The sequence below is a fragment of the Notolepis coatsorum genome (assembly GCF_963971535.1).
Source record: "Notolepis coatsorum genome assembly, chromosome: 10".
Lineage (NCBI taxonomy): Eukaryota > Metazoa > Chordata > Actinopteri > Aulopiformes > Paralepididae > Notolepis > Notolepis coatsorum.
Window position 1 is genome coordinate 50,236,456 of NC_140174.1, and position 21,645 is coordinate 50,258,100.

General features: G+C 41.7%; 1 protein-coding gene across 2 annotated transcripts; it reads left to right on the forward strand.

Moving 5' to 3' along the window:
* Positions 1 to 477: 477 nt before the first annotated feature.
* map2k4b (mitogen-activated protein kinase kinase 4b) lies at positions 478 to 19,700 on the forward strand. 2 transcript variants are annotated; one of them, XM_084323320.1, is made up of 13 exons: positions 478 to 644; positions 1,301 to 1,336; positions 1,923 to 1,955; positions 3,312 to 3,414; positions 3,864 to 4,038; positions 6,477 to 6,596; positions 12,720 to 12,839; positions 12,959 to 13,010; positions 17,625 to 17,752; positions 18,355 to 18,432; positions 18,603 to 18,751; positions 19,112 to 19,157; positions 19,577 to 19,700. In XM_084323320.1, the coding sequence occupies exons 1-13, from the start codon at positions 521 to 523 to the stop codon at positions 19,688 to 19,690; spliced, it is 1,278 nt and encodes a 425-aa protein (XP_084179446.1). In that variant the 5' UTR covers positions 478 to 520; the 3' UTR covers positions 19,691 to 19,700. The 2 variants fall into 2 exon arrangements, with proteins under 2 accessions (XP_084179446.1, XP_084179447.1); XM_084323321.1 differs by lacking the exon at positions 1,923 to 1,955.
* Positions 19,701 to 21,645: the final 1,945 nt, after the last annotated feature.

Here is a 21,645-nt window from a genome sequence, read left to right on the forward strand (position 1 = left end):
AACGCAAGAAGTCGAATCCAAAGTGCCTTCAAACTGGGACGAGGCTACTATAAGCTATTTTGAGAATTGCTGGTTGTGCAAGGCACGCCACCTGTGCATAAATCAGTGGGATGGATGCGCATCGTTGCCGTCTGGAAGTGGAACCTCTTGTCTGGGAGCCCAAGCTCCCCTCTCCCCTCCCATGTATCACACTAGCCTACGTCGAATCTCCCGTGACTCAGGGCGCCCACAGACTTGGCTGTGTGGTGTAACTGCGTTCGGCTGGCGCAGTGTTTAGAGGAGTAGGGTATATCTGCAGAGCCGCATGCTCAACGTCTGGGCGGGGCTTCGTGGCTTGGACTAGGTTTGAGGCGGGTCTTCGTGGCTTGGACGTTTGACTGTGCGTGGGCGGGGCGTCGTGGCTTGTACCCAGACGTTGGGCTTGCGGCTCTGCAGATATCCCCTATTGGTTTAGAGGGAGAGAGAGGGCGAAGTAGCTCTCTGCATTGCAGCCTGAGCGCTGCTGGATTCGAACACAACAATGGCGACTCCCAGTCCCAACAGCAACTCAAGCACCTCCAGCAACAACAGCAACATTGCAGGATCCACGTCGCACCACCACCTACCGCAGTCGCAGCACCTGACGACGGTCAGCAGCATGCAAGGTGGGCGCAGATTGCTTTGAATGCAATGTTTCTACTTCAACTGAGACAATGAGCTGCTGGAGAGATAGCTGGTAGCTCCCTCAAACGACATGGCTACCAAGTTAGCACTGATGCAGTGTAGCCTACCCTTAGCTGATGTATCGCTAGGCCTATTGAGCTACAATGTAGCTTTGCTTCCCCCCCTTTTGTTAGTCTTAACGATTGTCGACCTATTGAGACGAATGCCTAATGCTCAAATTGTTACATTGTACCAACCCGCTGTTGTCAATGAATTTCCATCAATCGATATTAGCATGTAGCTGCTGCATGCACCACCAGGGAGGCCTACATACACTGAAGATAAGTCCCTACCCTCTACTACTCACCCAGGCTACACTATGCATGCGATGCTGTGTAATATACACCATAACTCATTAATAATAAAGATTAATTTAGTTTTGGCAGCCTATAGCCTATATCGTATTGCTTTAAAACGCCTTGGCACAAGCCCATTTGACAGCATCATAATGTGATTAACATGGGAGTCGTACTACTACCACCCCTATAGCATAAACCAAGAATGTAATGATTTCTTCAGTGATGGTAAACGGATGTGAGTTGCATTATATTATCTGTCGCAGATTTCTAGCATGAAATGTTTTATCTAAACCTTACAGAAACCAACACGTGCTGGAGATGTCAAAATGAAACAGGTAATATTCAACTTATTTCTAAAGGCTTTAGTCTAATGCTGTAGGTTATTTAGTAGGTTTGTTTGTTACTCCCCGCAAAAACAAACACTCATGTCTCCCATCCTCCTCCTTTTTGATTTTCTGTTGAATAGATTGATTGATTGAATCATGAAGATCATGTCTTTTATGTATACTTTCCATTAATCTGCATGTTATTCTGTCACAGTTGTTATTTATGTAAAATTGGGGTTGTTGTTTCAGAGAGCCTTTTGGTCGCTCTAATTTCCAGTTTTTAGCAACTGCACAGGCCGGTCATGAATAGCGGCCTGTGTTACGTTTAAGTGGTTTTCGGGTTGAATGCTGAAAGTTAGACTCCAAACCATAGTGATAGATTCAAGAGACCGGGTGGTGGTGGTGACCAGACCCGTTTAGAAAATGGTGCTTTACCCGCAAACCAGTGTGGGACCTGCCATGCACCCCCCACCCCCTTTACAGACAAATTAATTCGGGGGAGTGGCAAGTCTCGAAATGACCCAGAATATCCCACACAACTCGCTTAACACAAGGCCCAAAGGAAATGTAGTAAAATGTGTTTTCTTTACTTCAGGGTTTCAGATAAGCCTGTCTGGAGTGCCCCAAAGTAAGCATTAGAACCTGCACACAGCACACCGGCCTCTTTTTCTCTGTGGGTTCCGTCTCAATAGTCTAAATTGGTTTCCTTTCCGTGTTTATCTTTCCTCCACACAAACTAACACATGATTGACTTTGGGGGTAAGGCAAATCGGTTGCCCATCGATTGTCCTTCATTGTTGTGAAGATCACTGTTCTTTTTTATAATGGTTGTTTCATCCTAGTGACATTGAATGGGATGCAACGAGGAAAGGGAAGCCTCTGTATACTATTGAGACTGTCTGTGTGGTGCTCTGGTAGTGGGGGAGTCTGTCCACTTGTTCACTAACTAATATACAACTCAGTTATGGGCGAGGAAGATTCACTTGCACACAGGCTTAAAGGTTAGGGTAACTATTTGCACCCCGAGATTCGGTCCACTAGGGCAGGGCGTGAAGAAGAGGACTCAACACTTTTGAGTTTGAATTTAAACTGAAAATACTTTAAAATGTACTGTCACTAGTACCAATATATACTGTCCCAAAATTGACAATTGAGAAATTGACATGGTGCACCTCTTCTTGGGTTAATATGTATGTGCTTTTAGAGGAATATAGTTCCTTTTTTAATTAGCCGGATTAGCTTACATTTGGATGAGATGCTAGAAAAGTGTTGGGGCCACTTTCTCGTCTTGAGGGAGTCGCTCAAGTCTGAACTGTACAATTCAAAATGTAACAGTGGAATTGTCTTGTACAGGTATTCCCAATATCGACCTTTTGCCCAGTAGTGTTACTAGTGTTACAATAATATCATTTTAATTTAGATGAAAACTCATAAGAAAAATGGCACAACATTTCTGCCATATAGTTGACACTCGCCAGGACTTTGTGAACCCCTGCGTCTTTGGTCCTCGGCTTGTGTTTAAAATGCATTTTGGGCTTCCTTTTTGATCTTGACGACATGCTTGAGATAAACTATGATCCCTTGGGTCAATCTGTGTATGAAAGATGATTTTTACATGTTTTTTCGTAGCATGTGTGTAAGTGTAATTGTGATGATTGCCACATCAATATACTCCAGAACATTTTGGAGACTATATATTTTTTCTAGCCACATTATCAGTTGCAGAGTTAATACCACATTAGCAGGTTTAATGGAAGGTGTGTGCAGCCTGGAATACGTTAATATATTATTACAATAACTTTGTGTTAGTGACAGAGAAGTTACCATGGTAAGAGAGGCATTTCATTACATTTAATCTGCTAGTACATACCCCACTCATATCGTCTAATCCTTTCACACTGGTTCATAATAACCCCACTGTCTGGTGTGGTTGTAATGTGCATGTCGTGGGGATTTGCATATCTTTCCCTCTCCACCCTGCCAGGTAAACGTAAAGCTCTGAAACTGAACTTCGCCAACCCTCCTGTGAAACCGGCTTCTAGGCTTCCCCTCAATCCTCCAGCTCCCTCTTTCCAGAACCCACACATGTAAGTAGACGACACAAAGCTACCTTACTGTTAGTGTTTCGATAATCTTTGTTACGTGCTTACTTACTTAATTGCTCACTTATTTATTTATCCTAGTTGCCCGTCTGGCTCAGGTACATTATGGTTGATGGTTGTTGGTTTACCTTCTTTGTGCGTATTTTCAAATCAATGTGGGTCTAGCTGCTGCCCTGAGATGAGTCGGCAGCGCTCTCCACATTATTTGATGCTGTTTAAGGAAAGGGATGGAAAAGGAGAGGAGGAAGGCATGCTTCTTTAAATGTTTCTGGCTCGGGCATCGCTGATCAATTATTGAACATATCCACATTAATCTATAATGTATGTTCCTCTCTCTCTCTCTCTCTAAACTGTCACTCTCTCACTCCCCTCCTTCCTCCCATTCTTTTTCTTTTCTTTTCTCACCTCGACCCGTGCCCCCTCCGTCTTCCCAGAGAGCGTCTGCGCACGCACAGCATCGAGTCGTCGGGGAAGCTGAAGATCTCCCCCGAGCAGCATTGCGACTTCACGGCCGAGGACCTCCGAGACCTCGGGGAGATTGGCCGTGGGGCCTACGGCTCCGTCAACAAGATGGTGCACAAACCCACCGGCCAGATCATGGCCGTTAAGGTGACCGGCTGCCTTCGGGCGACATGATTTTCAAAATTACGTTCCGGTTATGTTCAGATTTCCCAATTTCCTCTTTGGTGTGGAATGACAACTCTGTTTAAGAATACAAAAAAATGTGTCAATAGCCTGGCACTGCTCCATGGAATGCATAGGATGCAAATCAAAGTTTGTTTGAGCTTTTATAGTAGTTGAGCCAAATTATTTATTTTTGTAATAGGCTGATGGGGAATAATGTTGTTAAACAACAGATTATTCACAGAGGCGGATAACAGAGTCTTCTGGATGAGGGTGGAATTGAAGGCACATGTTGCAGCATTGAGGGATACAGAGGACAATAATGATGCACTACCCTGGATCTCTGTAGACTGATAGGGGAGGGTGATGTAGACGGATAGGGGAGGGTGATGTAGACTGATAGGGGAGGGTGATGTAGACTGATAGGGGAGGGTGATGTAGACGGATAGGGGAGGGTGATGTAGACGGATAGGGGAGGGTGATGTAGACTGATAGGGGAGGGTGATGTAGACTGATAGGGGAGGGTGATGTAGACTGATAAGGGAGGGTGATGTAGACGGATAGGGGAGGGTGATGTAGACGGATAGTAGACTGTGTGTGTGTGAGAGAGAGAGAAAGTATAGGCTGATTATTAGTGATGGTGAGATGAAGCTTCATGAAGCATTGAGGCTTTCCATCCAATAGTACCACACATGTGTTGAAGCTTCATGGTGTATTTGCTCTACTGTGCCATCAAGTGGACAATAAATGTAGAACAGGCTGCGTGATTATAATGATACCATGGCTTTGGTGTGTGAAGCTTTGATGTGATGATGATACCATTCAATAAACAAATAATATTGTGTCTGTATGATAGCAGGGACAGAGGAGAAGTGCTTGTGTTACTACAACATTCTATTCTTTAATATAGTGTGTTTTTCTATGATGGCAGGGACAAGTGCTTGCTTCATTCATTTTTATTCAGAAAAAGCAACTCAAAATCGACATGCCATCCTGCATTTGGATCATACAGATGTGATCAGATTAGGCACAGCAAGTTAGACATTACAGCAAGTTTATATGTAACGGAGATGATATGGTCACCTTTTTTGCGTTGTGTTTAACTTTCTTCGCTGCCCCGAGGCAGTTTAGAACCCGGGTCTGCCACGACACGGGCGACAGGTGACGGCACAGACCGCTACACCAAGCAGTGAATTCACACTTAATGACGTGTAAAGTGTCTTTTTAAGTGGAGTGAGTTTAACTCGCAGTACCGCTACTCGCCAGTCACTTCACAACGCTTGAAGTCCATCGTGACTGACAGTGCCTCGCGCTACCGTCTGTTATATATATGTTGGGATTATTAGGATACACATTTATTTGTCTTTCCCAGTACTCCACGGGATTCTCCAACGCAAAGAAACTCGTAATTAATTCCTATGTCGACACATTGTGTTGCGCACCAACCCCGAAGCCATTTCCTGAATCAGTGACGCGGACCGAGGCTTCGGACGTCATCACATACGTCACCTGATACACGCCTCGATACACGCTCTACTTAAATATGCCTGGATTACTCGACACAAGCATCGATGCCTCGCTTCAAACGTCACATCACTACTGATTATCCATGTCATAGGCTAACCAATAGACCCCAAACTGTTTATGAACAGTGATGGTGTTTTGAGATGTGCACGCAATTCGGTCTCGGAAGTCTCCAGGGACAGTCTGGATGTCATGTGATGTCCGTATAATGAAGTCTCTCCCCACAAGATGTGCACGCGGCGGCTTGGTTCCAGAGTTTTCTGAGTTTTGCCAACAAGATGACGTTGATGGACAAAAAGGGTCTATTTATCCCCATCATCAGAAAGTCTCCTCGGGTGTGACACTTTTTTCAAATTCACTCTCGATTGACCATATTCACACAGCGGCTATTTTGCTCTTGTGTCATGCTCAGGTTGGGTTCCTTTCGACCCTGTTCCCACCTAAAGTGCAAGGCAAAATGGCCACCGGGTGAATATGGTCAATAGATCAGTACACATGGTGTGACATTACATTATTAGAGGATGGGACAAGCTTATATTGTTTATTCGTGGCAATAATGTGCCCTAATACAAATACAGGTGTTCTAGCAATTGTAATTCAGTAGCATTCCACTTAAAGAAATGTAACACTCTCTTTCCTTCATTATGTAAAATAATAAACCTTCACCTTACAATTCAGTGATATTATCATTTCTATGACTTGATAGATCGAGTAACAAAAATCTCTAAACCAGGGGATTGGCAACTTTGAGGAAACTCACTATGAGGAAGTTGGTAGTCGATAACAGTCAAATAAAAAAAACTCCCTTTTAGTGACTCGTTGTCTTCTGGAGGGTTCCAGAAGTTGTGACTGTTTAATAAAAAAATTCTCTTTGTGATTTTTGTCTCGCCGTCTTCCAGAGGATCCGCTCAACGGTGGACGAGAAGGAGCAGAAGCAGCTGCTGATGGATCTCGACGTGGTGATGAGGAGCAGCGACTGTCTCTACATCGTTCAGTTCTACGGAGCTCTCTTCAGAGAGGTCTGTAACGTTCATAATTCTTTTTTTTTATAAATAAGTCTGTGTTAAAATAATAGCTCTACATTCCGACAGCCATCACTGATATAGAGTGTTTGGTCAGTAACATGGGTCTCCCACTCCTTCTGCTCTGCAGTAAACGGATATATTTTCTGGTATACTGTTCCCACTTTATCCAATCGGGAGAGAGAACTCTAGAAATAAAAACTAGTTTTAAGCAAATATATGCTTGAAACAAGTAAAATAATCTGCCTGCACTGGCAGATTATTTTACTTGTTTCAAGCATATATTTTGCCAAGCCAAGATCAAATGTCTCCGGGTCTTTTTTTTCTTCTTTTTTTGGGCAATCTGAGCGGTTATAAGGGTCGGAGTGAGAAGGATCAAATGCTCCCCATGTGTGGTGGATTATGTTGGCGACATGATGGACATCAATACTTGGAATCGCGATCAGATAATTGGAATATTCTTTTTGGGGTACATCCTAGTTAACACTTTAACTGCCGGGAAACGCTTTACAGCGTCATTCCCGGCCATGCTCAAGTTGCCGAAGGACGCTTTACAGCGTCTTTAATATCAATATTTCAAAAATCTGTGATCGGATTCATATTTCCCCTCCGCTGGCCTGAGATCCACCAGGAGGACCCACTGAGCTCTCTGGCGGTTCAGGAGCGCCATCTGGTGGCCGATCGGCGCAATCGCCAAACAGGAAGTTCTGTGGAGGTTGTGCTGGTCGGCCATATTACTTCCGGGCACTCGGTTTGGCTGCCGGCACTCTGGCTCGTCACAATATATAGCGATCCATTGCCAATAACTCGATAAACAACATGATTTGGACGTATTATACAAGTATTATACAAGCTGGAAATGGTTCATCAGGATAAACATCCCATAATCGAAAACGGTCTACACCACGCTGATCGTCCAACGGCGCGAGGAAGATCCGGTAAGATTCAGCGTTATCTTTGAACGTGTTCCATATAAACTGTTATGATGAACATATGACCCACACTAGATGAATGATATAACGCTGCCCACGGAATTATAAACGATCCCCCGCCCATCCGGTCATCATCAGATCATACGTAGATCATTCTAGAAGTACGTCCAATTGAAATTTTTTATATCGCCCCGATTGCCATCGAACTGTATTTCATCATCAATATAATGCATTTGGGGCTATAGATCACGTTCTGGAGAAAGCTGCAGAAAGAGATGAAAACATACTTATACATTAGACCATACTTTACTATGAATATGTGAATGAAAAAGTTTAACGTTGCTACACAATGAACAATACATATAGGACTTTGAATGGGCCCTAATAATGGCAATGTAGCAATAGAATTTAAAAAGTTATAGCCATGCAAAGAAGGGGTACTTCTCCATAGACAAATAGAGCCGGCAACCTATGGTATATAATGAATTTAGCCTTAGGCAATCAAAGTGTTAAGGTAAGGGTGAGGTAAGGGCTATATGATATCAATCTTGCGTTGATCCAACCATGTCTTCATATCGATCCGAACGTGCGTGTGTGTAATGTTACTCCACAACGTATGCCGTTGGTGACGATCAAAGCATCAAAAAACTACCCCCCCCCCCCCCCCCCCCCCCCTTCATGCATTCATGATGAAACATAATACCTATGATATATAATAGCGGGTCCAGGCAAGAAACGGCAACGGTTATAGTATAATACACGCCATAAGGTTATTCCTGTTCTTGTAATGTTAGTTGATGATACTGATGATGCCGATAGTGCTGCATCTATTGAAGTTCATATTTCGTTGTTGTATTTTGACGCACAGGCCAAGGTTTCAAAGGGTGCTTGATACCGCCACCTGGAAGGATCTGGTCGGTACTGCACCCTCGGCATCGCAGTATGCCTTCTACCGGCAACATACGGGTCCCTGACATTGAATAGGATATTAAAATCGGAAAAAAAGGAAAAACGATCAAATAACGCATATATACGTGGTTGGCATTCAACGGTTGTCGGCCAAACACGTATATAAATCGTTGTTGGCGGCCATTGAGTTAAAGAAGACGTGTCCGGCCCATGGGGACATTAACGTGTGTTGTCGGGCCTTACAAATACATTTTATTTGATAAGATAAGATATTCCTTTATTGACAACGAAATATTAAATTCAATAGATGCAGCACTATCGTCATCAGTATCATCAACTAACATTACAAGAACAGTTGGACACATGTCACGTATACAATTGACACAAGGTGTCTGCTGTCTGGGTGGCCCGTGGGGCCATCTGGGCCTCTCTCGCGGACCAAAACTTGTCGGCGCACGCGGACCAACTGGATAGGCGGTCTTGTATTCGACAGGCTTTTGTCCCAATTGGCGCCTCCTATCAATGCAACCTTGCGAGCAGCGGTAACATCAGCTAGCTGCGCGAGCAACTCCGAACTTTGCATCGGTGTAGCTCTCCTCGATGCGTGAGGTGGTTGTGCCTCAGGATGGGATATGGTACGCTGGCTCAAGCAGGTGTATCATTTGCCAAAATCATTCGCCGGCAACCATATCGATCATGTCGTTTTCGATAAATGCGCAGACTGACTCGGGTTCTTTTTTCAAAATCTACGCTTCTCTTAGCCTGTTTAATTTTGCAAGTTGCTGTTGCTTGTGTTTTTTTCCCCTCGCTTATTTTCCAGACACTGAGGTAGTTGCCTCCTCGTCATAGTTATATTGCGCCCTCTATCTGTTCATTGAAACATGTTTTGAAAATACACCATTCTACTGACTGCTACAATGTAATAGACAGACAACATTGTAACATATCATTGTTTGATAGTAGATAGAATAAATGTCATGTGTCAAATCCTTAACGATCAATCAATCGTTCTTTGATTATTTGTTAACATACCTAATACATATAGTATTATCTGCATACAGATGGGCTTGACAACCATTCAGCGAAGACACAATATCATTAATATAAATAGTGAAGCACACCTTTTAGTTATTGATAACATTTTTGATTGGGCATAACCCGACTTTACACACTGACGTCTCCCTGATGGATATTCTAGGAATCAATCGCATCCATGTCTATCCAAACTAATGGTAGCTAATCTTTTTAAGAGTAAATGGTGATCGACTATCAAACGCTTTTGACGGATCAATAAAGAGGGCAGAACAGTGTTTCTTCTTGTCTAAAGCTGATATTATGTCATTAGTAACTAAAGAAATGGCTGATAATTGGCTCTGAACCCGAGATAGGATGGTAGTTATCTAAATAATCTCTAACACCACCTTATGTAACGGCATCACATGGGCAGATTTCCAGACACTAGGAAATCTTCCAGTTGAGATAGAAAGATAAAAAAATATGCGTCAATTGCTCTGTAATTAAAGGAGCAGTCAGTTTTAGGGAAAAAAATAGTCTAAATGATCCTCACCAGTAGAGGTCCTGGGATCTATGGATTGGAGAGTGTCTAATACTTCGTCAACACTAATATGAGCGGGTAGTGCATTGTAGTAGTGCAAAACAGCATTGTTTTTCTTTTAAGTTAACTGCCTTCCAAAACTAATTAGGAACTTGTAATTAAATCTAAGTACCGGTAGTAATCTGATTTAGACTTCTAATAGCTGTGGTACATCTTTTTCTGAGCTGTTTAAAGGAAAGCCAGTGTTGTGGGTCACCTGAGTGTCTAGCACGTGACCAGACCTTACTCCTGTCATTAAGCAGAGTTGACAACTCATCCCAGAACCAGGGTGCTATTCTGTCTTTAATTCCGAGTCTTGAGAGGATCATGTTTATTGATCAGAAGTATTTGTGACGAGGTCAAGGGTCACTTGAACATCGACGGACTCTGCCGTGAAGAGGATGTTACTATAATATAATTCATGAAAGCTTGTTCATTTAAACATTTTAAATTCCTTTTCATGACCGTATGTGACCGACCTATTTATTTTTCCATTTTCGTACTCCTCACATGCAGTAGGACAGTGATCACTATTACCTAGATCAAAAACACCAGTGGCCGCAATTCTGTCAATTCTATTGGAAAATACAAGCTCAATTAGTGTGGATTTTGAGAAGTCTTTCAAGTTGGTTCTGTTATCATCTGGGTTAGGTGTAGGTTACCACTGACTTCCTTTAGGTGATCCGAGTTCCTATTTAGCCAGTTCAAGTTCCTGTTTACTGCAGAGCGGAGGGACTGGGAGATCCATGTTACTGACATTCTAACATTCTATCCGAGGGTTGGCTGTCGGAATGTAGAGCTACTTAACACTTATTTTAACAAAAGAATACCACGTACAGCATCTTAAATATCGAACGATCATTGAGAGCAAGCTCTCATTTACAACAACGTTGGGGTACAGTACATGATACAAAAACAATATAGAAACGGAAAACTCTGTGCCAGGGTGGCGCACCACGTACAGCGCTGCGTTGCAACACGGCCGTCCCGGGTTCGACTCCCGGACCCGGTGACCTTTGCCGAATGTCTTCCCCCTCTATCTCCCATATGTCCTCTCTCTCTCTGCCGGACTGCCCGGAGAAAAACAATAAAAATCTACAAAAAAAAAGAAACCGAAAACTCAATCAATTGAACAATTTCAATGAATTAACAACTACAGACTGAGGTGAAATGGTATGCTATTATAGCTTTAAACTGTCCAATGGATACTAAAGTATTGAGTGCTTTGCAAAATATTCCACGTGTCGGGGGCACAGAAGCTAAAAGCAGATTTTCCTAAAGCAAACTCTGGGGACCTTAACACTTTCAGTGCCCAGCAGGGGGCGCACATTTAGTGCTTGAATGCCCACCATCCACTTCAATGTTGGCATTAATATCGCCTAATCTATGTTTTAAATTATGGCTATGTGTCTAATCTGCCCCGTCGCTTATCAATGACTCATTTCCAGTCAACATTGTCGAAGCGGATTGTTTTTTTATCGGTTCATTTCCGTTTTATAGCATTTTGAAAAGCCCTCGTTTTCAAGAAAGAAAAAAAAGATTCCCATGATAATCGCCCTGTACTGTAATATTCTAGAATGTTGTCATTTTTCGGCCTATTTATGAATCGTTTTCAAATAAATGCTAGATTATCGATAGTATATGTGTACGTGTGCACGCTGTTGCCGCGAGCTGAACATCGATTCTCTCAGTTCCTGATCGCTCTTACAGTCAAACAGCCATATCAACATATAGGGGAAAAGCTTATATCTCTGTGAAAACGGGTCTGATTATCCTAAGACTGGTAAAATAGATTCCTTACCTGAGATCAGATGGTATCCAAATGGATTATTCCAATTCCTGATCGCCGTTCCAAAAATCGATCCTTTTATTGATCCAACGTGTATACTGTAAAACACATATTACACGCTGTGCTGAGGGTCCAGAATGAATCTGATTGGCTCCGGTTACATGCGTGAGAAGTAAAATGTCGATTCCGGATTTTTTTTTTTCTCATCCATTTTCATCGAGTCCAATCCAAAAGGGTGCATTACCATCTGGGAGACATAGGGAGCGCTTTTTTCCACATCTGAGCGCCTGGCGGGGAAGGGTTACCAACGGTAGACTCGGTTGATGAAATATGAATTCAGATCGATTAAAAAGAAAAAAGAAAAAAAACGAGATGGGCATTCAAAGTGTTAAGCGTAAGTCAATCACCAGAGCCAGTATGATGAGGTGCAGAGTTCCAGTCCAGTAATGAAGTGATGTACAGTACTGTAGGGTGGAAGATCATCAATAATGAATTCATACAGAAACGGGTGCCAATGCAAGTCACATCTCTACCAGGGAGGACCACATAACCTTATCATATAAGATACAAGAATCCAAAGGCTTCTGTATGTCTGCCTCACACAAATAAAGTCTTTTTTAAAGCGTCTTTTATCCCAAATATAGCTGTACCTTTCCATTCCCTTTTTAGGCTGCTGAAATTGTATGCACTCCTGGTAGTTTTTTTTTTTAAATTTTTTTAAAAAAAATTAAATTTAAAGTGTCTCCCCAAATGGCATATGTTATGCCAATCTAAACGGATAATGGGTGATTTCTGTCTGTTCCAACTGCTTCGAGTGATTAAGATGGCCCCTTATTTTTGTGTGATTTTCTAAGTTGCCTATTTTAAATTAAAACTAACTATCTCTTTTTTTTCAGGGCGACTGTTGGATATGTATGGAACTTATGTCTACCTCATTCGACAAATTCTACAAATATGTATATTGTGCATTAGATGACGTCATTCCAGAGGCAATATTAGGCAAAATAACATTAGCAGTGAGTAGAGGCTTGGCCTTTTTATTTGATTATATATTTGTATATTACCATTATTATGTGTATTTTTAATAGCACACATGCATATATTGTGTTTTTATGAGATTTGCTTTTCTCAACAGACCGTTAAAGCACTGAACCACTTAAAAGAAAACTTGAAAATAATTCACAGAGGTAAGTTTGTCATTTGTTTTATTATCCAGTGCATTGTGGGTTGTTGTTGGTTTAGAGCAGGCGAGCTTGTGACTAAAATGTTACCGGTTTGAAACCCTGGATCAGTCGGGGGGGGGGGGGGAATCTTGGATGGGAAGTTGGAACGAGTTGTCTCTCCACCTCCCAACAACTACAGCCGAGGTGCCCTTAACACTTCCAGTGCCACTGGTTAACATGGTAAAACGTGGTTGAATGCCGGCACCCACTTCATTGATAGCGTTGTGAACGCATAATCTCTGTCTTAAATTATGGCTATGTGTCTAATCTGCCCGTCGCTTATCAATGACTTGTTTGCAGTCAACATTGTCGAAACGGATTGTTTTTTAATCGCTTCATTTCCGTTTATAGCATTTTGAAAAGCCCTAGTTTTCAAGGAAAATATAAAGATTCCGTGATAATCTGCATTTACTGGAATATTCTGGCATACACAAACGTTGTAATTTTTCGGCCTATTTATGAATCGTTTTCAAATAAACGCTAGATTATCGATAGTATATGTGTACTTATGCACGCTATAAAAGCGGGCTGAAATATCGATTCTCTCATTTCCTGATCGCACGCGCACACACACACACATAGGGCAAACGCTGATATCTCTGTGAAAATAGCTCTGATTATCCTAAGACTGGTAAAATAAATTCCTTACCTCAGATCAGATGTTATCCAAAAAGATGATTCCAATTCCTGATCGACATTCCAAATATCGACCGCGTTTATTGATTCAGCGTTGGGTACTGTAAATACATAATCCACACGTTTTCCGGGCCGGCGATCACAATGGATTGGCTTGACGGAAAAGTAAAATGAGGAAACTGGCCCCCCCCCCCCATCATCAGTCTAAAGTAATGGGGTGCAGTTACACAGGGAGAGACGATAGGGAGCGGTATCTTCCCAATTGAGCTCAGAGAGAGTCTGCAACACTAACCTGAGGCTCGATTGATTAAATATGAATTCAAATCGCCAATAAAAAAAAATACGACAAACAAACGCTATATAGCGTTGGTGGCACTCAACGGTCGGCATGAACTAACGACAATGCGTTGCTGGCACTCAAAGTGTTAAGCTCGATCGTCCCGGTACCGGTACGAGATTTATTTCACGTCATAAATAGATCAATAGTCCGTCTTAAGTAATGTTGCGTTTCTTTTTCAAATGTAGCCAAGAGTAAAGACCCTAACCCTATCAAAACAGCAGTCAACGTGTATATTTTCAGCACTGTTTGTTTACCAATGATTTTAGTGTTATCGAAATATGAGCTTATAAAAATCTCCGCGTATTGCACCAGAAAACGGACAATTAGACGCAAGAAGAAGAAGCGCATGAAATCTTTGTAGTCCTAAGAAAGGGGAGACTCAGGGATTTCGATGGACATAGGAACTTCATAAAACTACACTACCCAGCTCACACCAGCCATCGGCAACGGAAGTCAAAATTTGTTACGTAATCTTTCTGCCGTGATTTTCTCATGGGTAGAACAAACCTCAACATTATTACCATAAAATACAACGTATATTGTTTTGTTACCTTTCTGTGAACGTCTAGAAAAAAACATTCATTCACGGTCTTTGCTGCCCTGTAACGGGCGCCTGGTGGTACTAAATCCAGATTTGCTTCTGCCATTGGAAAGAGGAGATTTGACCCTATCCATAGATGTATGACTTGGCCACAATAACGTAATTTATAGGCCTGATATTCTATATTCATATTTCAAATTGCATGTGTCCGGATGGCAACATTCTGTACGGTATCTACAAAACCCCCTGTAAGATTAGATTCGATTTTTTGTACACTTGATCTCAAGAAGGTGCTGAATCTTTCATGTCTGGTCAATGTTAGCATGGTGTTATTCACTGTAAAAAAAAATAAAAAATCTCCTTTGGTTCATTACAATTTACTCAAGCATAGTAACAGACACAATATTTCTGACACTGGGAATACATTCCCTGAGGTTCATAGATGTCCCTAGATACCAAGAACATGCAAATGTACCTTGTAGAAGAGCAATCTTCCATTTACTTGGGTATGTACTTTTAGGCGAATTTTCGGAAAAGATAGCTAGGGCTTAAGAGGTTAAGCAAGGCATTTAACACTTTGACTGCCAGCGACGCGTTTTGTCGTTAGTTCATGCCGACCTTTGAATGCCACCAACGCTATATAGCGTTTGTTTGTCGTATTTTTTTTTTGGCGATTTGCATCAATCGAGCCTCAGGTTAGTGCTGCAGAGTCTCTCTGAGCTAAATTGGGAAGATGCTGCCCCCTATCGTCTCTCCCTGTGTAACTGCACCCCATTCGTTTAGACCAGGGGTAGGCAACCCTAGGCACGAGCGCCTGCATAGGCACGCGGGGGCATTTCATAGGCACAGGGGGCAGCATTAAATTTTTTTTTTTTTTTTTTTTTTTTTGCTTTGAAATATTATAGTGAAATATTTTGCACTGTTGTCGCATTTATCTTGTTGAAATCCTCCCACAGGTTATTTTTACTACCACATATTTAATTGAGACCCTTTATTTGTTTATTATTTCAATTTAGCTGGAAATACATTGCTACATCATTCAGTAACATTTGCAGAGCCTTATAACAAAAACATTATTACGGTCATCATTGTGACCAGTGGGATTAATCAACAAATTTTATTATTAATTTTTCTATTTCATTGAACATTGCACATGTTAAAAGCCATTTTTTTTACTCAAAATGTGAGTATTACCAAGTCAACTTGTGTTCTTAAAACAATGACAATAAACATAGTTTTATTAGGTTGAAATAATGTGGTTGTGTACTTATTTTTCTGTTAACGTATTATGGATTGAAAACTGAAAACCTTAATGCTCAATATTTTAAAGTTCTGGTAACTTATTATTATTTTTTTTTTTACAGTGTAGTCTTGCGATCAATCAAAACTTATTTACACGATATACCTCACATTCACCCTCCATTCACATCCTGGTGTTCTCCATTAGGCCTGTAGGTGGAGCTATGACAGCACACGTACAGTACACACACCGATGGTCTGTGATGTGTCCAAAAATGAATGGGCAAATGTGAGTGAAATGGTCGCACTGTATGCAGCTGTTTGTCTGCATTGCATCCCCCCCCCCCCCAACTCAGATTTAGGGTTGATACAACCATCATAATAATATTGTTAATAATAACAATAATGATGTAATAATGTAAAAAATTATCATTAAAACGACCTGATTATGAGAAAAAAAATTACGGTGCATGGAATATTGTTGAGGCACACTAGTTACAACTATATTTCAAACAAGCACTCCATGTCAAAAAGGTTGCTGACCCCTGGTTTAGACTGATGAAGGGGGGGGCCAGTTTCCTCATTTTACTTTTCCATCAAGCCAACTGAAGAGACCCAAGTTGATCGCCGGCCCCAGAACAGCGTGGATTATGTATTTCCAGCACCCAACGCTGAATCAATAAACGTGATCGATATTTGGAATGCCGATCAGGAATTGGAATAATCTTTTTGGATAACATCTGATCTGAGGTAAGGAATCTATTTTACCAGTCTTGGGATAATCAGAGCTTTTTTCACAGATATATATCAATGTGTCCCATATGTGTGTGTGTGGCTGTGCTCGCTGATCAGGAAATGAGAGAATCGATATTTCAGCCCGCTTCTATAGCGTGCATAAGTACACATATACTATCGATAATCTAGCGTTTATTTGAAAACGATAAATAGGCCGAAAAATTACAACGTTTTTGTGTATGCCAGAATATTCCAGTAAATGCCGCTTATCACGGAATCTTTATATTTTCCTGAAAAACAAGGGCTTTTCAAAATGCTATAAAACGGAAATGAAGCGATTATTAAAAAAAAAAAAAAAAAAAAAAAAACTATCCGTTTTTGACAATGTTGACTGCAAACAAGTCATTGATAAACGACGGGCAGATTAGACACATAGCCATAATTTAAGACAGATTATGCGTTCACAACGCTATCATTGAAGTGGGTGCTGGCATTTAACCACGTTTTACCATGTTCACCAGTGGTAATCAAAGTGTTAAAGGAACATGCCACATTATGGGAAATGCGCTTACCATCTACTCCAGAGTCGGACAAGAATATGGGTACAAATCTTCCTTTCTGTACGTTCAGTAGGAAGCTGTCCGATTGCAAGATCGCTTAGCACAAACAGATGGAAGCGGATACGGACCAGCTAGCCTAGCTTAAAACTCCGGGAGAGGTGTTTTTAGCCAACACCTAGGCTAGCCACTTTGTATCCGCTTCCTCAAGCTAGGCTAGTTTGCAGCCGGATAGCTCATTCGTGAACGCACAGAGGAAATTGGTATCCATCTTCTTGTCTAACTCCAAAGAAGGTGGTAAGCGCATTTCCCATAATGTTGACGTGTTCCTTTTTTAAACTGGGTAGCCTCCAGTTTGTGTATGTGTATAACTCTGTCCCTCTGCCACTACTCCCCCAGGCTGACTGTAAAACAATCAATGTGTTCTTCTTAGTTAAATACGGCCTTATGTCTTATATTACTTGCTAAGAATAGTGTTTTGATTATTTCATGGAGTGTTTACCTTCCATGTCCATGTCCTGTCATTCCAGACATCAAACCTTCCAACATTCTAATGGACCGAAAGGGTAACATCAAGCTGTGTGACTTTGGCATCAGCGGTCAGCTGGTGGACTCCATAGCCAAGACCAGGGACGCAGGCTGCAGGCCGTACATGGCGGTGAGCAATCCATCAACGTAACCATAAATGTCCCTGACAACACACGGAGTAAAATATGTCCACACGTCGATGTGACTGGATGATTTGCAAGAGCAACGGAAATGCCAAGGCTTTCATATAACGCTGACTGTACACAATAGCTCATCAACTGCCAGTGTGCCAATGTGAAGGCCTGTAAGCTGCCAACTGATTTATTAAAACTCTTGTGTTCAGAATTACATAGACAGGCTTGTTTTCATCCTTTAGAGTCGGACGTCACATTTCTCAATCACATTACACACCCCGTATCTCAACCCAGTGAAGGGTATTAAGAAGATGAGATTCACTTTTGTTGTTGGAAAATCTTAACTATAAAGGAAGCAACCTCTTTGTGTATTTATGTCTGTCCTTCACGTATCCCGAGAACTGTTCATCCGAGCTAAGCTATTGCAGAACTGGCTCATTGCACACACACGACCTGAGCACAACTGGATACATGTCTCTTTGGTAATAGTCCATATTACAGCCATAGTGGACATTTGAAGGGACAAATAGACACAGAAGTTGTCTCAACCGTGGACTGCTCTAAAGCACTGATATTATGTCTGTGTTTTTTTTTTCAGCCGGAGAGGATAGACCCCAGTGCTTCCAGACAAGGCTATGACGTGCGGTCTGATGTATGGAGCTTGGGAATCACCCTGGTAATAATATTTTTTTCATTTCAACATGAAGCCACAACTTTTCAATGGGTATTTTCAGTGGACCGTTATTTGAGTTGATTTTGGGTGGTTCTGATATACTAAGTCTAAGGGTGAAATAATTGTTACCAGTCTGTCCATGTCTAAAAGCCTGTTTTGTGTTTTCTTTGCAGTATGAGCTGGCCACTGGACGGTTTCCGTACCCAAAGTGGAATAGTGTTTTTGATCAGCTGACACAGGTGGTGAAAGGAGAACCCCCCCAGCTCAGCAACTCTGAGGAGAGACAGTTCTCCCCCAAATTCATCAACTTTGTTAACCTATGGTGAGTATCGATAACTTAACTTAATGGTGCTATAGATAACATTCAGCCACTCGATGTCCCACTTGAGCACCAGCCTGTCAGGGGGGGGGGGGGGGGGGGGGGGGCGGGCAATACTTTTATTCTACACCTTTCTAAAAGCTCTGTGGATGTATTCTTTTTTGTTTTTTTGGCAATTAGTCTACATAGAATGTTATCTATAGCACCTTTAAGTATTGTTTTATGCAATCATATTATCTTACTGTAGAAGGTAACACTTTTATACTGTAATGTCTCCAAAAGGAAATACTGTTGCACAATAACCATTACTCAATTCTTCCTTTTGCTAACTTTACCCTTGTTTCATTATTTTACTTTCATCAGCCTTACAAAGGATGAGTCTAAAAGGCCAAAGTACAAGGAGCTCCTGGTGAGTTTTCTATGTTGAGCATCATCTATATTGTTTTACATGTTATTAATTATAATTATATTTGATAATCTTTCTAGCTAGCTTTCCTAACTGTTGAACAAACAAGCCTAGGCCCTAATATTGTTAGACTCAAGCATATAACTTGTCCTGAAATAAGATTGTGAGGGAATTGTGGCGATCTCGTTATGTTTTTCTCCACGTTCCCCCGGCGTCTTCAGTTTCTCTCGAAAATGTTGTCTTGGAATTCTAGAACTCACAGCTTTCAACCTGAAATGGGTTGACAAGTCATTCTATGTCTGCACTTTATGCATTGCACTGTTGTGAAGCACTTTGGGCTGCAATTCTTGCATGAAAGGTGCTATACAAATAAAGTGTATTATTATTATTATTCTGAATCCTTCCCTTATCTTTCCTCCCAGAAACACCCATTCATCCTGATCTTCGAGGAGCGCTTTGTGGACGTGGCCCCATACGTTTGTCGCATCCTGGATCAGATCCCTACCTCTCCCATCTCTCCCATGTATGTGGACTGATGTAGGGAGGGGTGGGGGTGGTAGGGGGGGGTACATAACACGATGACACACAACAGTGGGGGGATGGGAGGGGGGTCAGGCGGGTACTTGGCTTCGCAACACGCGACCCGTGACATCTTAGCCCTCCGAGTTACCTAGGATCACATGTTTATTGACGTGTTCCAAAGAACAAAAGGAACAATTCCAATCGCCCTGTGCAATAAGATTATTATTATGAATAAACACACCGTTGCGCTTCCCATCACCTTATTCATCGTTAGTGAAACATAAAAACATAAAAATCTTCAGAGCAAAAACTTGGAAGGCATAACATTGAGAGACAAAAAACTGCAACGCTCATCTTTTTCTTTTTCAAAGCGAGACAAAGGAATAGAATACAGTATATATACTTGAACTCGATGTACACAAATACAGAACCTACCAAATAAAATGTTTGTTGAAAAAAAAAAGAAGTTGATGCTCATTACATATATATAAAAAAAAAAAAAGTCAGTCACCTATTGGATTGTACATTTTGTGTTCACCTCTGCATTGTTGGAATATGTACAGATGTATGCAGGTATACTCACCACCTATAAAAAGAAAAAAACACTTATCACATGTCGTGGGCACCTTCACTCGTGGTAAATGACTGGGTGTTTTTGTTCCTCTGGATGCTGACTGACAGGGTAACATGGCTTTACTAAAAAATATATATATATATAATGCAATCTGAGTTATGTCATGGTACACACGATTTGGGGGGACGACGATGACCACACATTTCTCACGTCACAATACAACACTTGCCTGGTGTAAACTTGTTCTAGGACATTATTGTCCACCTGTGTAAATGTCTTATGTATAAAGTACATGTGATCTGCTGCTGTCTTGGTGGCAGCTTCTGTTAAGTGGTTAAGGCTCATTCCCCAATACATTTTCTGGGGGGAGGAACCTGGTCAAGTAAGGCTGAATGTTTTTATTTGGATGATAACAATGTAAATGGATGATAACCTAGTATAAAATGTTATAAGTTTCATCCCAGGATAATAGGTCTGGGATATTAATGCAACAGTGTATTTCTTCTATTAATTAATCAAGCTTCAAAATTGTCTGGTGTGACCAGCTTTTTTGCAACAATGGAAAACAAATATGCAGCCACATTGACTACCAACAGAACCACAAACATGCTCTGCAGATAAAGTCAAGACTGAGACATCAACATTGCCGCTTCGAAGAGGGAAGAGCATAATAAACGGACAAGTCCACACTCAAGTGGCCAGGGGAATGAGCCTTAACCCTTTCACTACAGAACGAAGGTTAACCTTTCACTACCACATTACAGACTGTTAACCATCTGTAGTGTGGTAGTGAAAGGGTTAACCTTTTGTAGTGGTTGTGAACGTGTTAACCCTTTGTCGTGTGACCGTGAAAGGGTTAACCTTCTGTATTGTTCACTGTATTGACAGTGAAAGGTTTAACGGTGTATGCAGTCCGATCACAGCACTACAGTCGAACCACCGCACATCCCTGCTGACCGTGTAGATCACCAGCGATGCACTCGGCATGCTCTTCAGTGACTCGGCATGTGACTACTCTAGCTTGCACTGATTGGTGGAATGTTCCGTTTTCCCCTTTTGCCAAACCATGTATTACATTATGGTGCATCGCCATAGTCAAAAAGTGTGTGCGTGTGTGTATGTATGTATATATATATATACCCTTTTCCCCTCATCTGCAAGAGAAAATGGGCTTGGTTGCGTTCCTGGATCAGTGCAGATGGAAGGAGAGGTTGTTGTGACCATGTGACTACGGAGATGTACCGCTTTGTTTTTATATTTCAGAAAGCCACGTCACTCACGTTCAATATGTCATTTTAGTGGGGGGAGGAGAAGACATTGCACAACGTGGAGTTAGCTAGTTAACCAAACTGTCTGTATGGTCTTTGTTAAAAAAAAATGGGGGGGGGGGGGGGG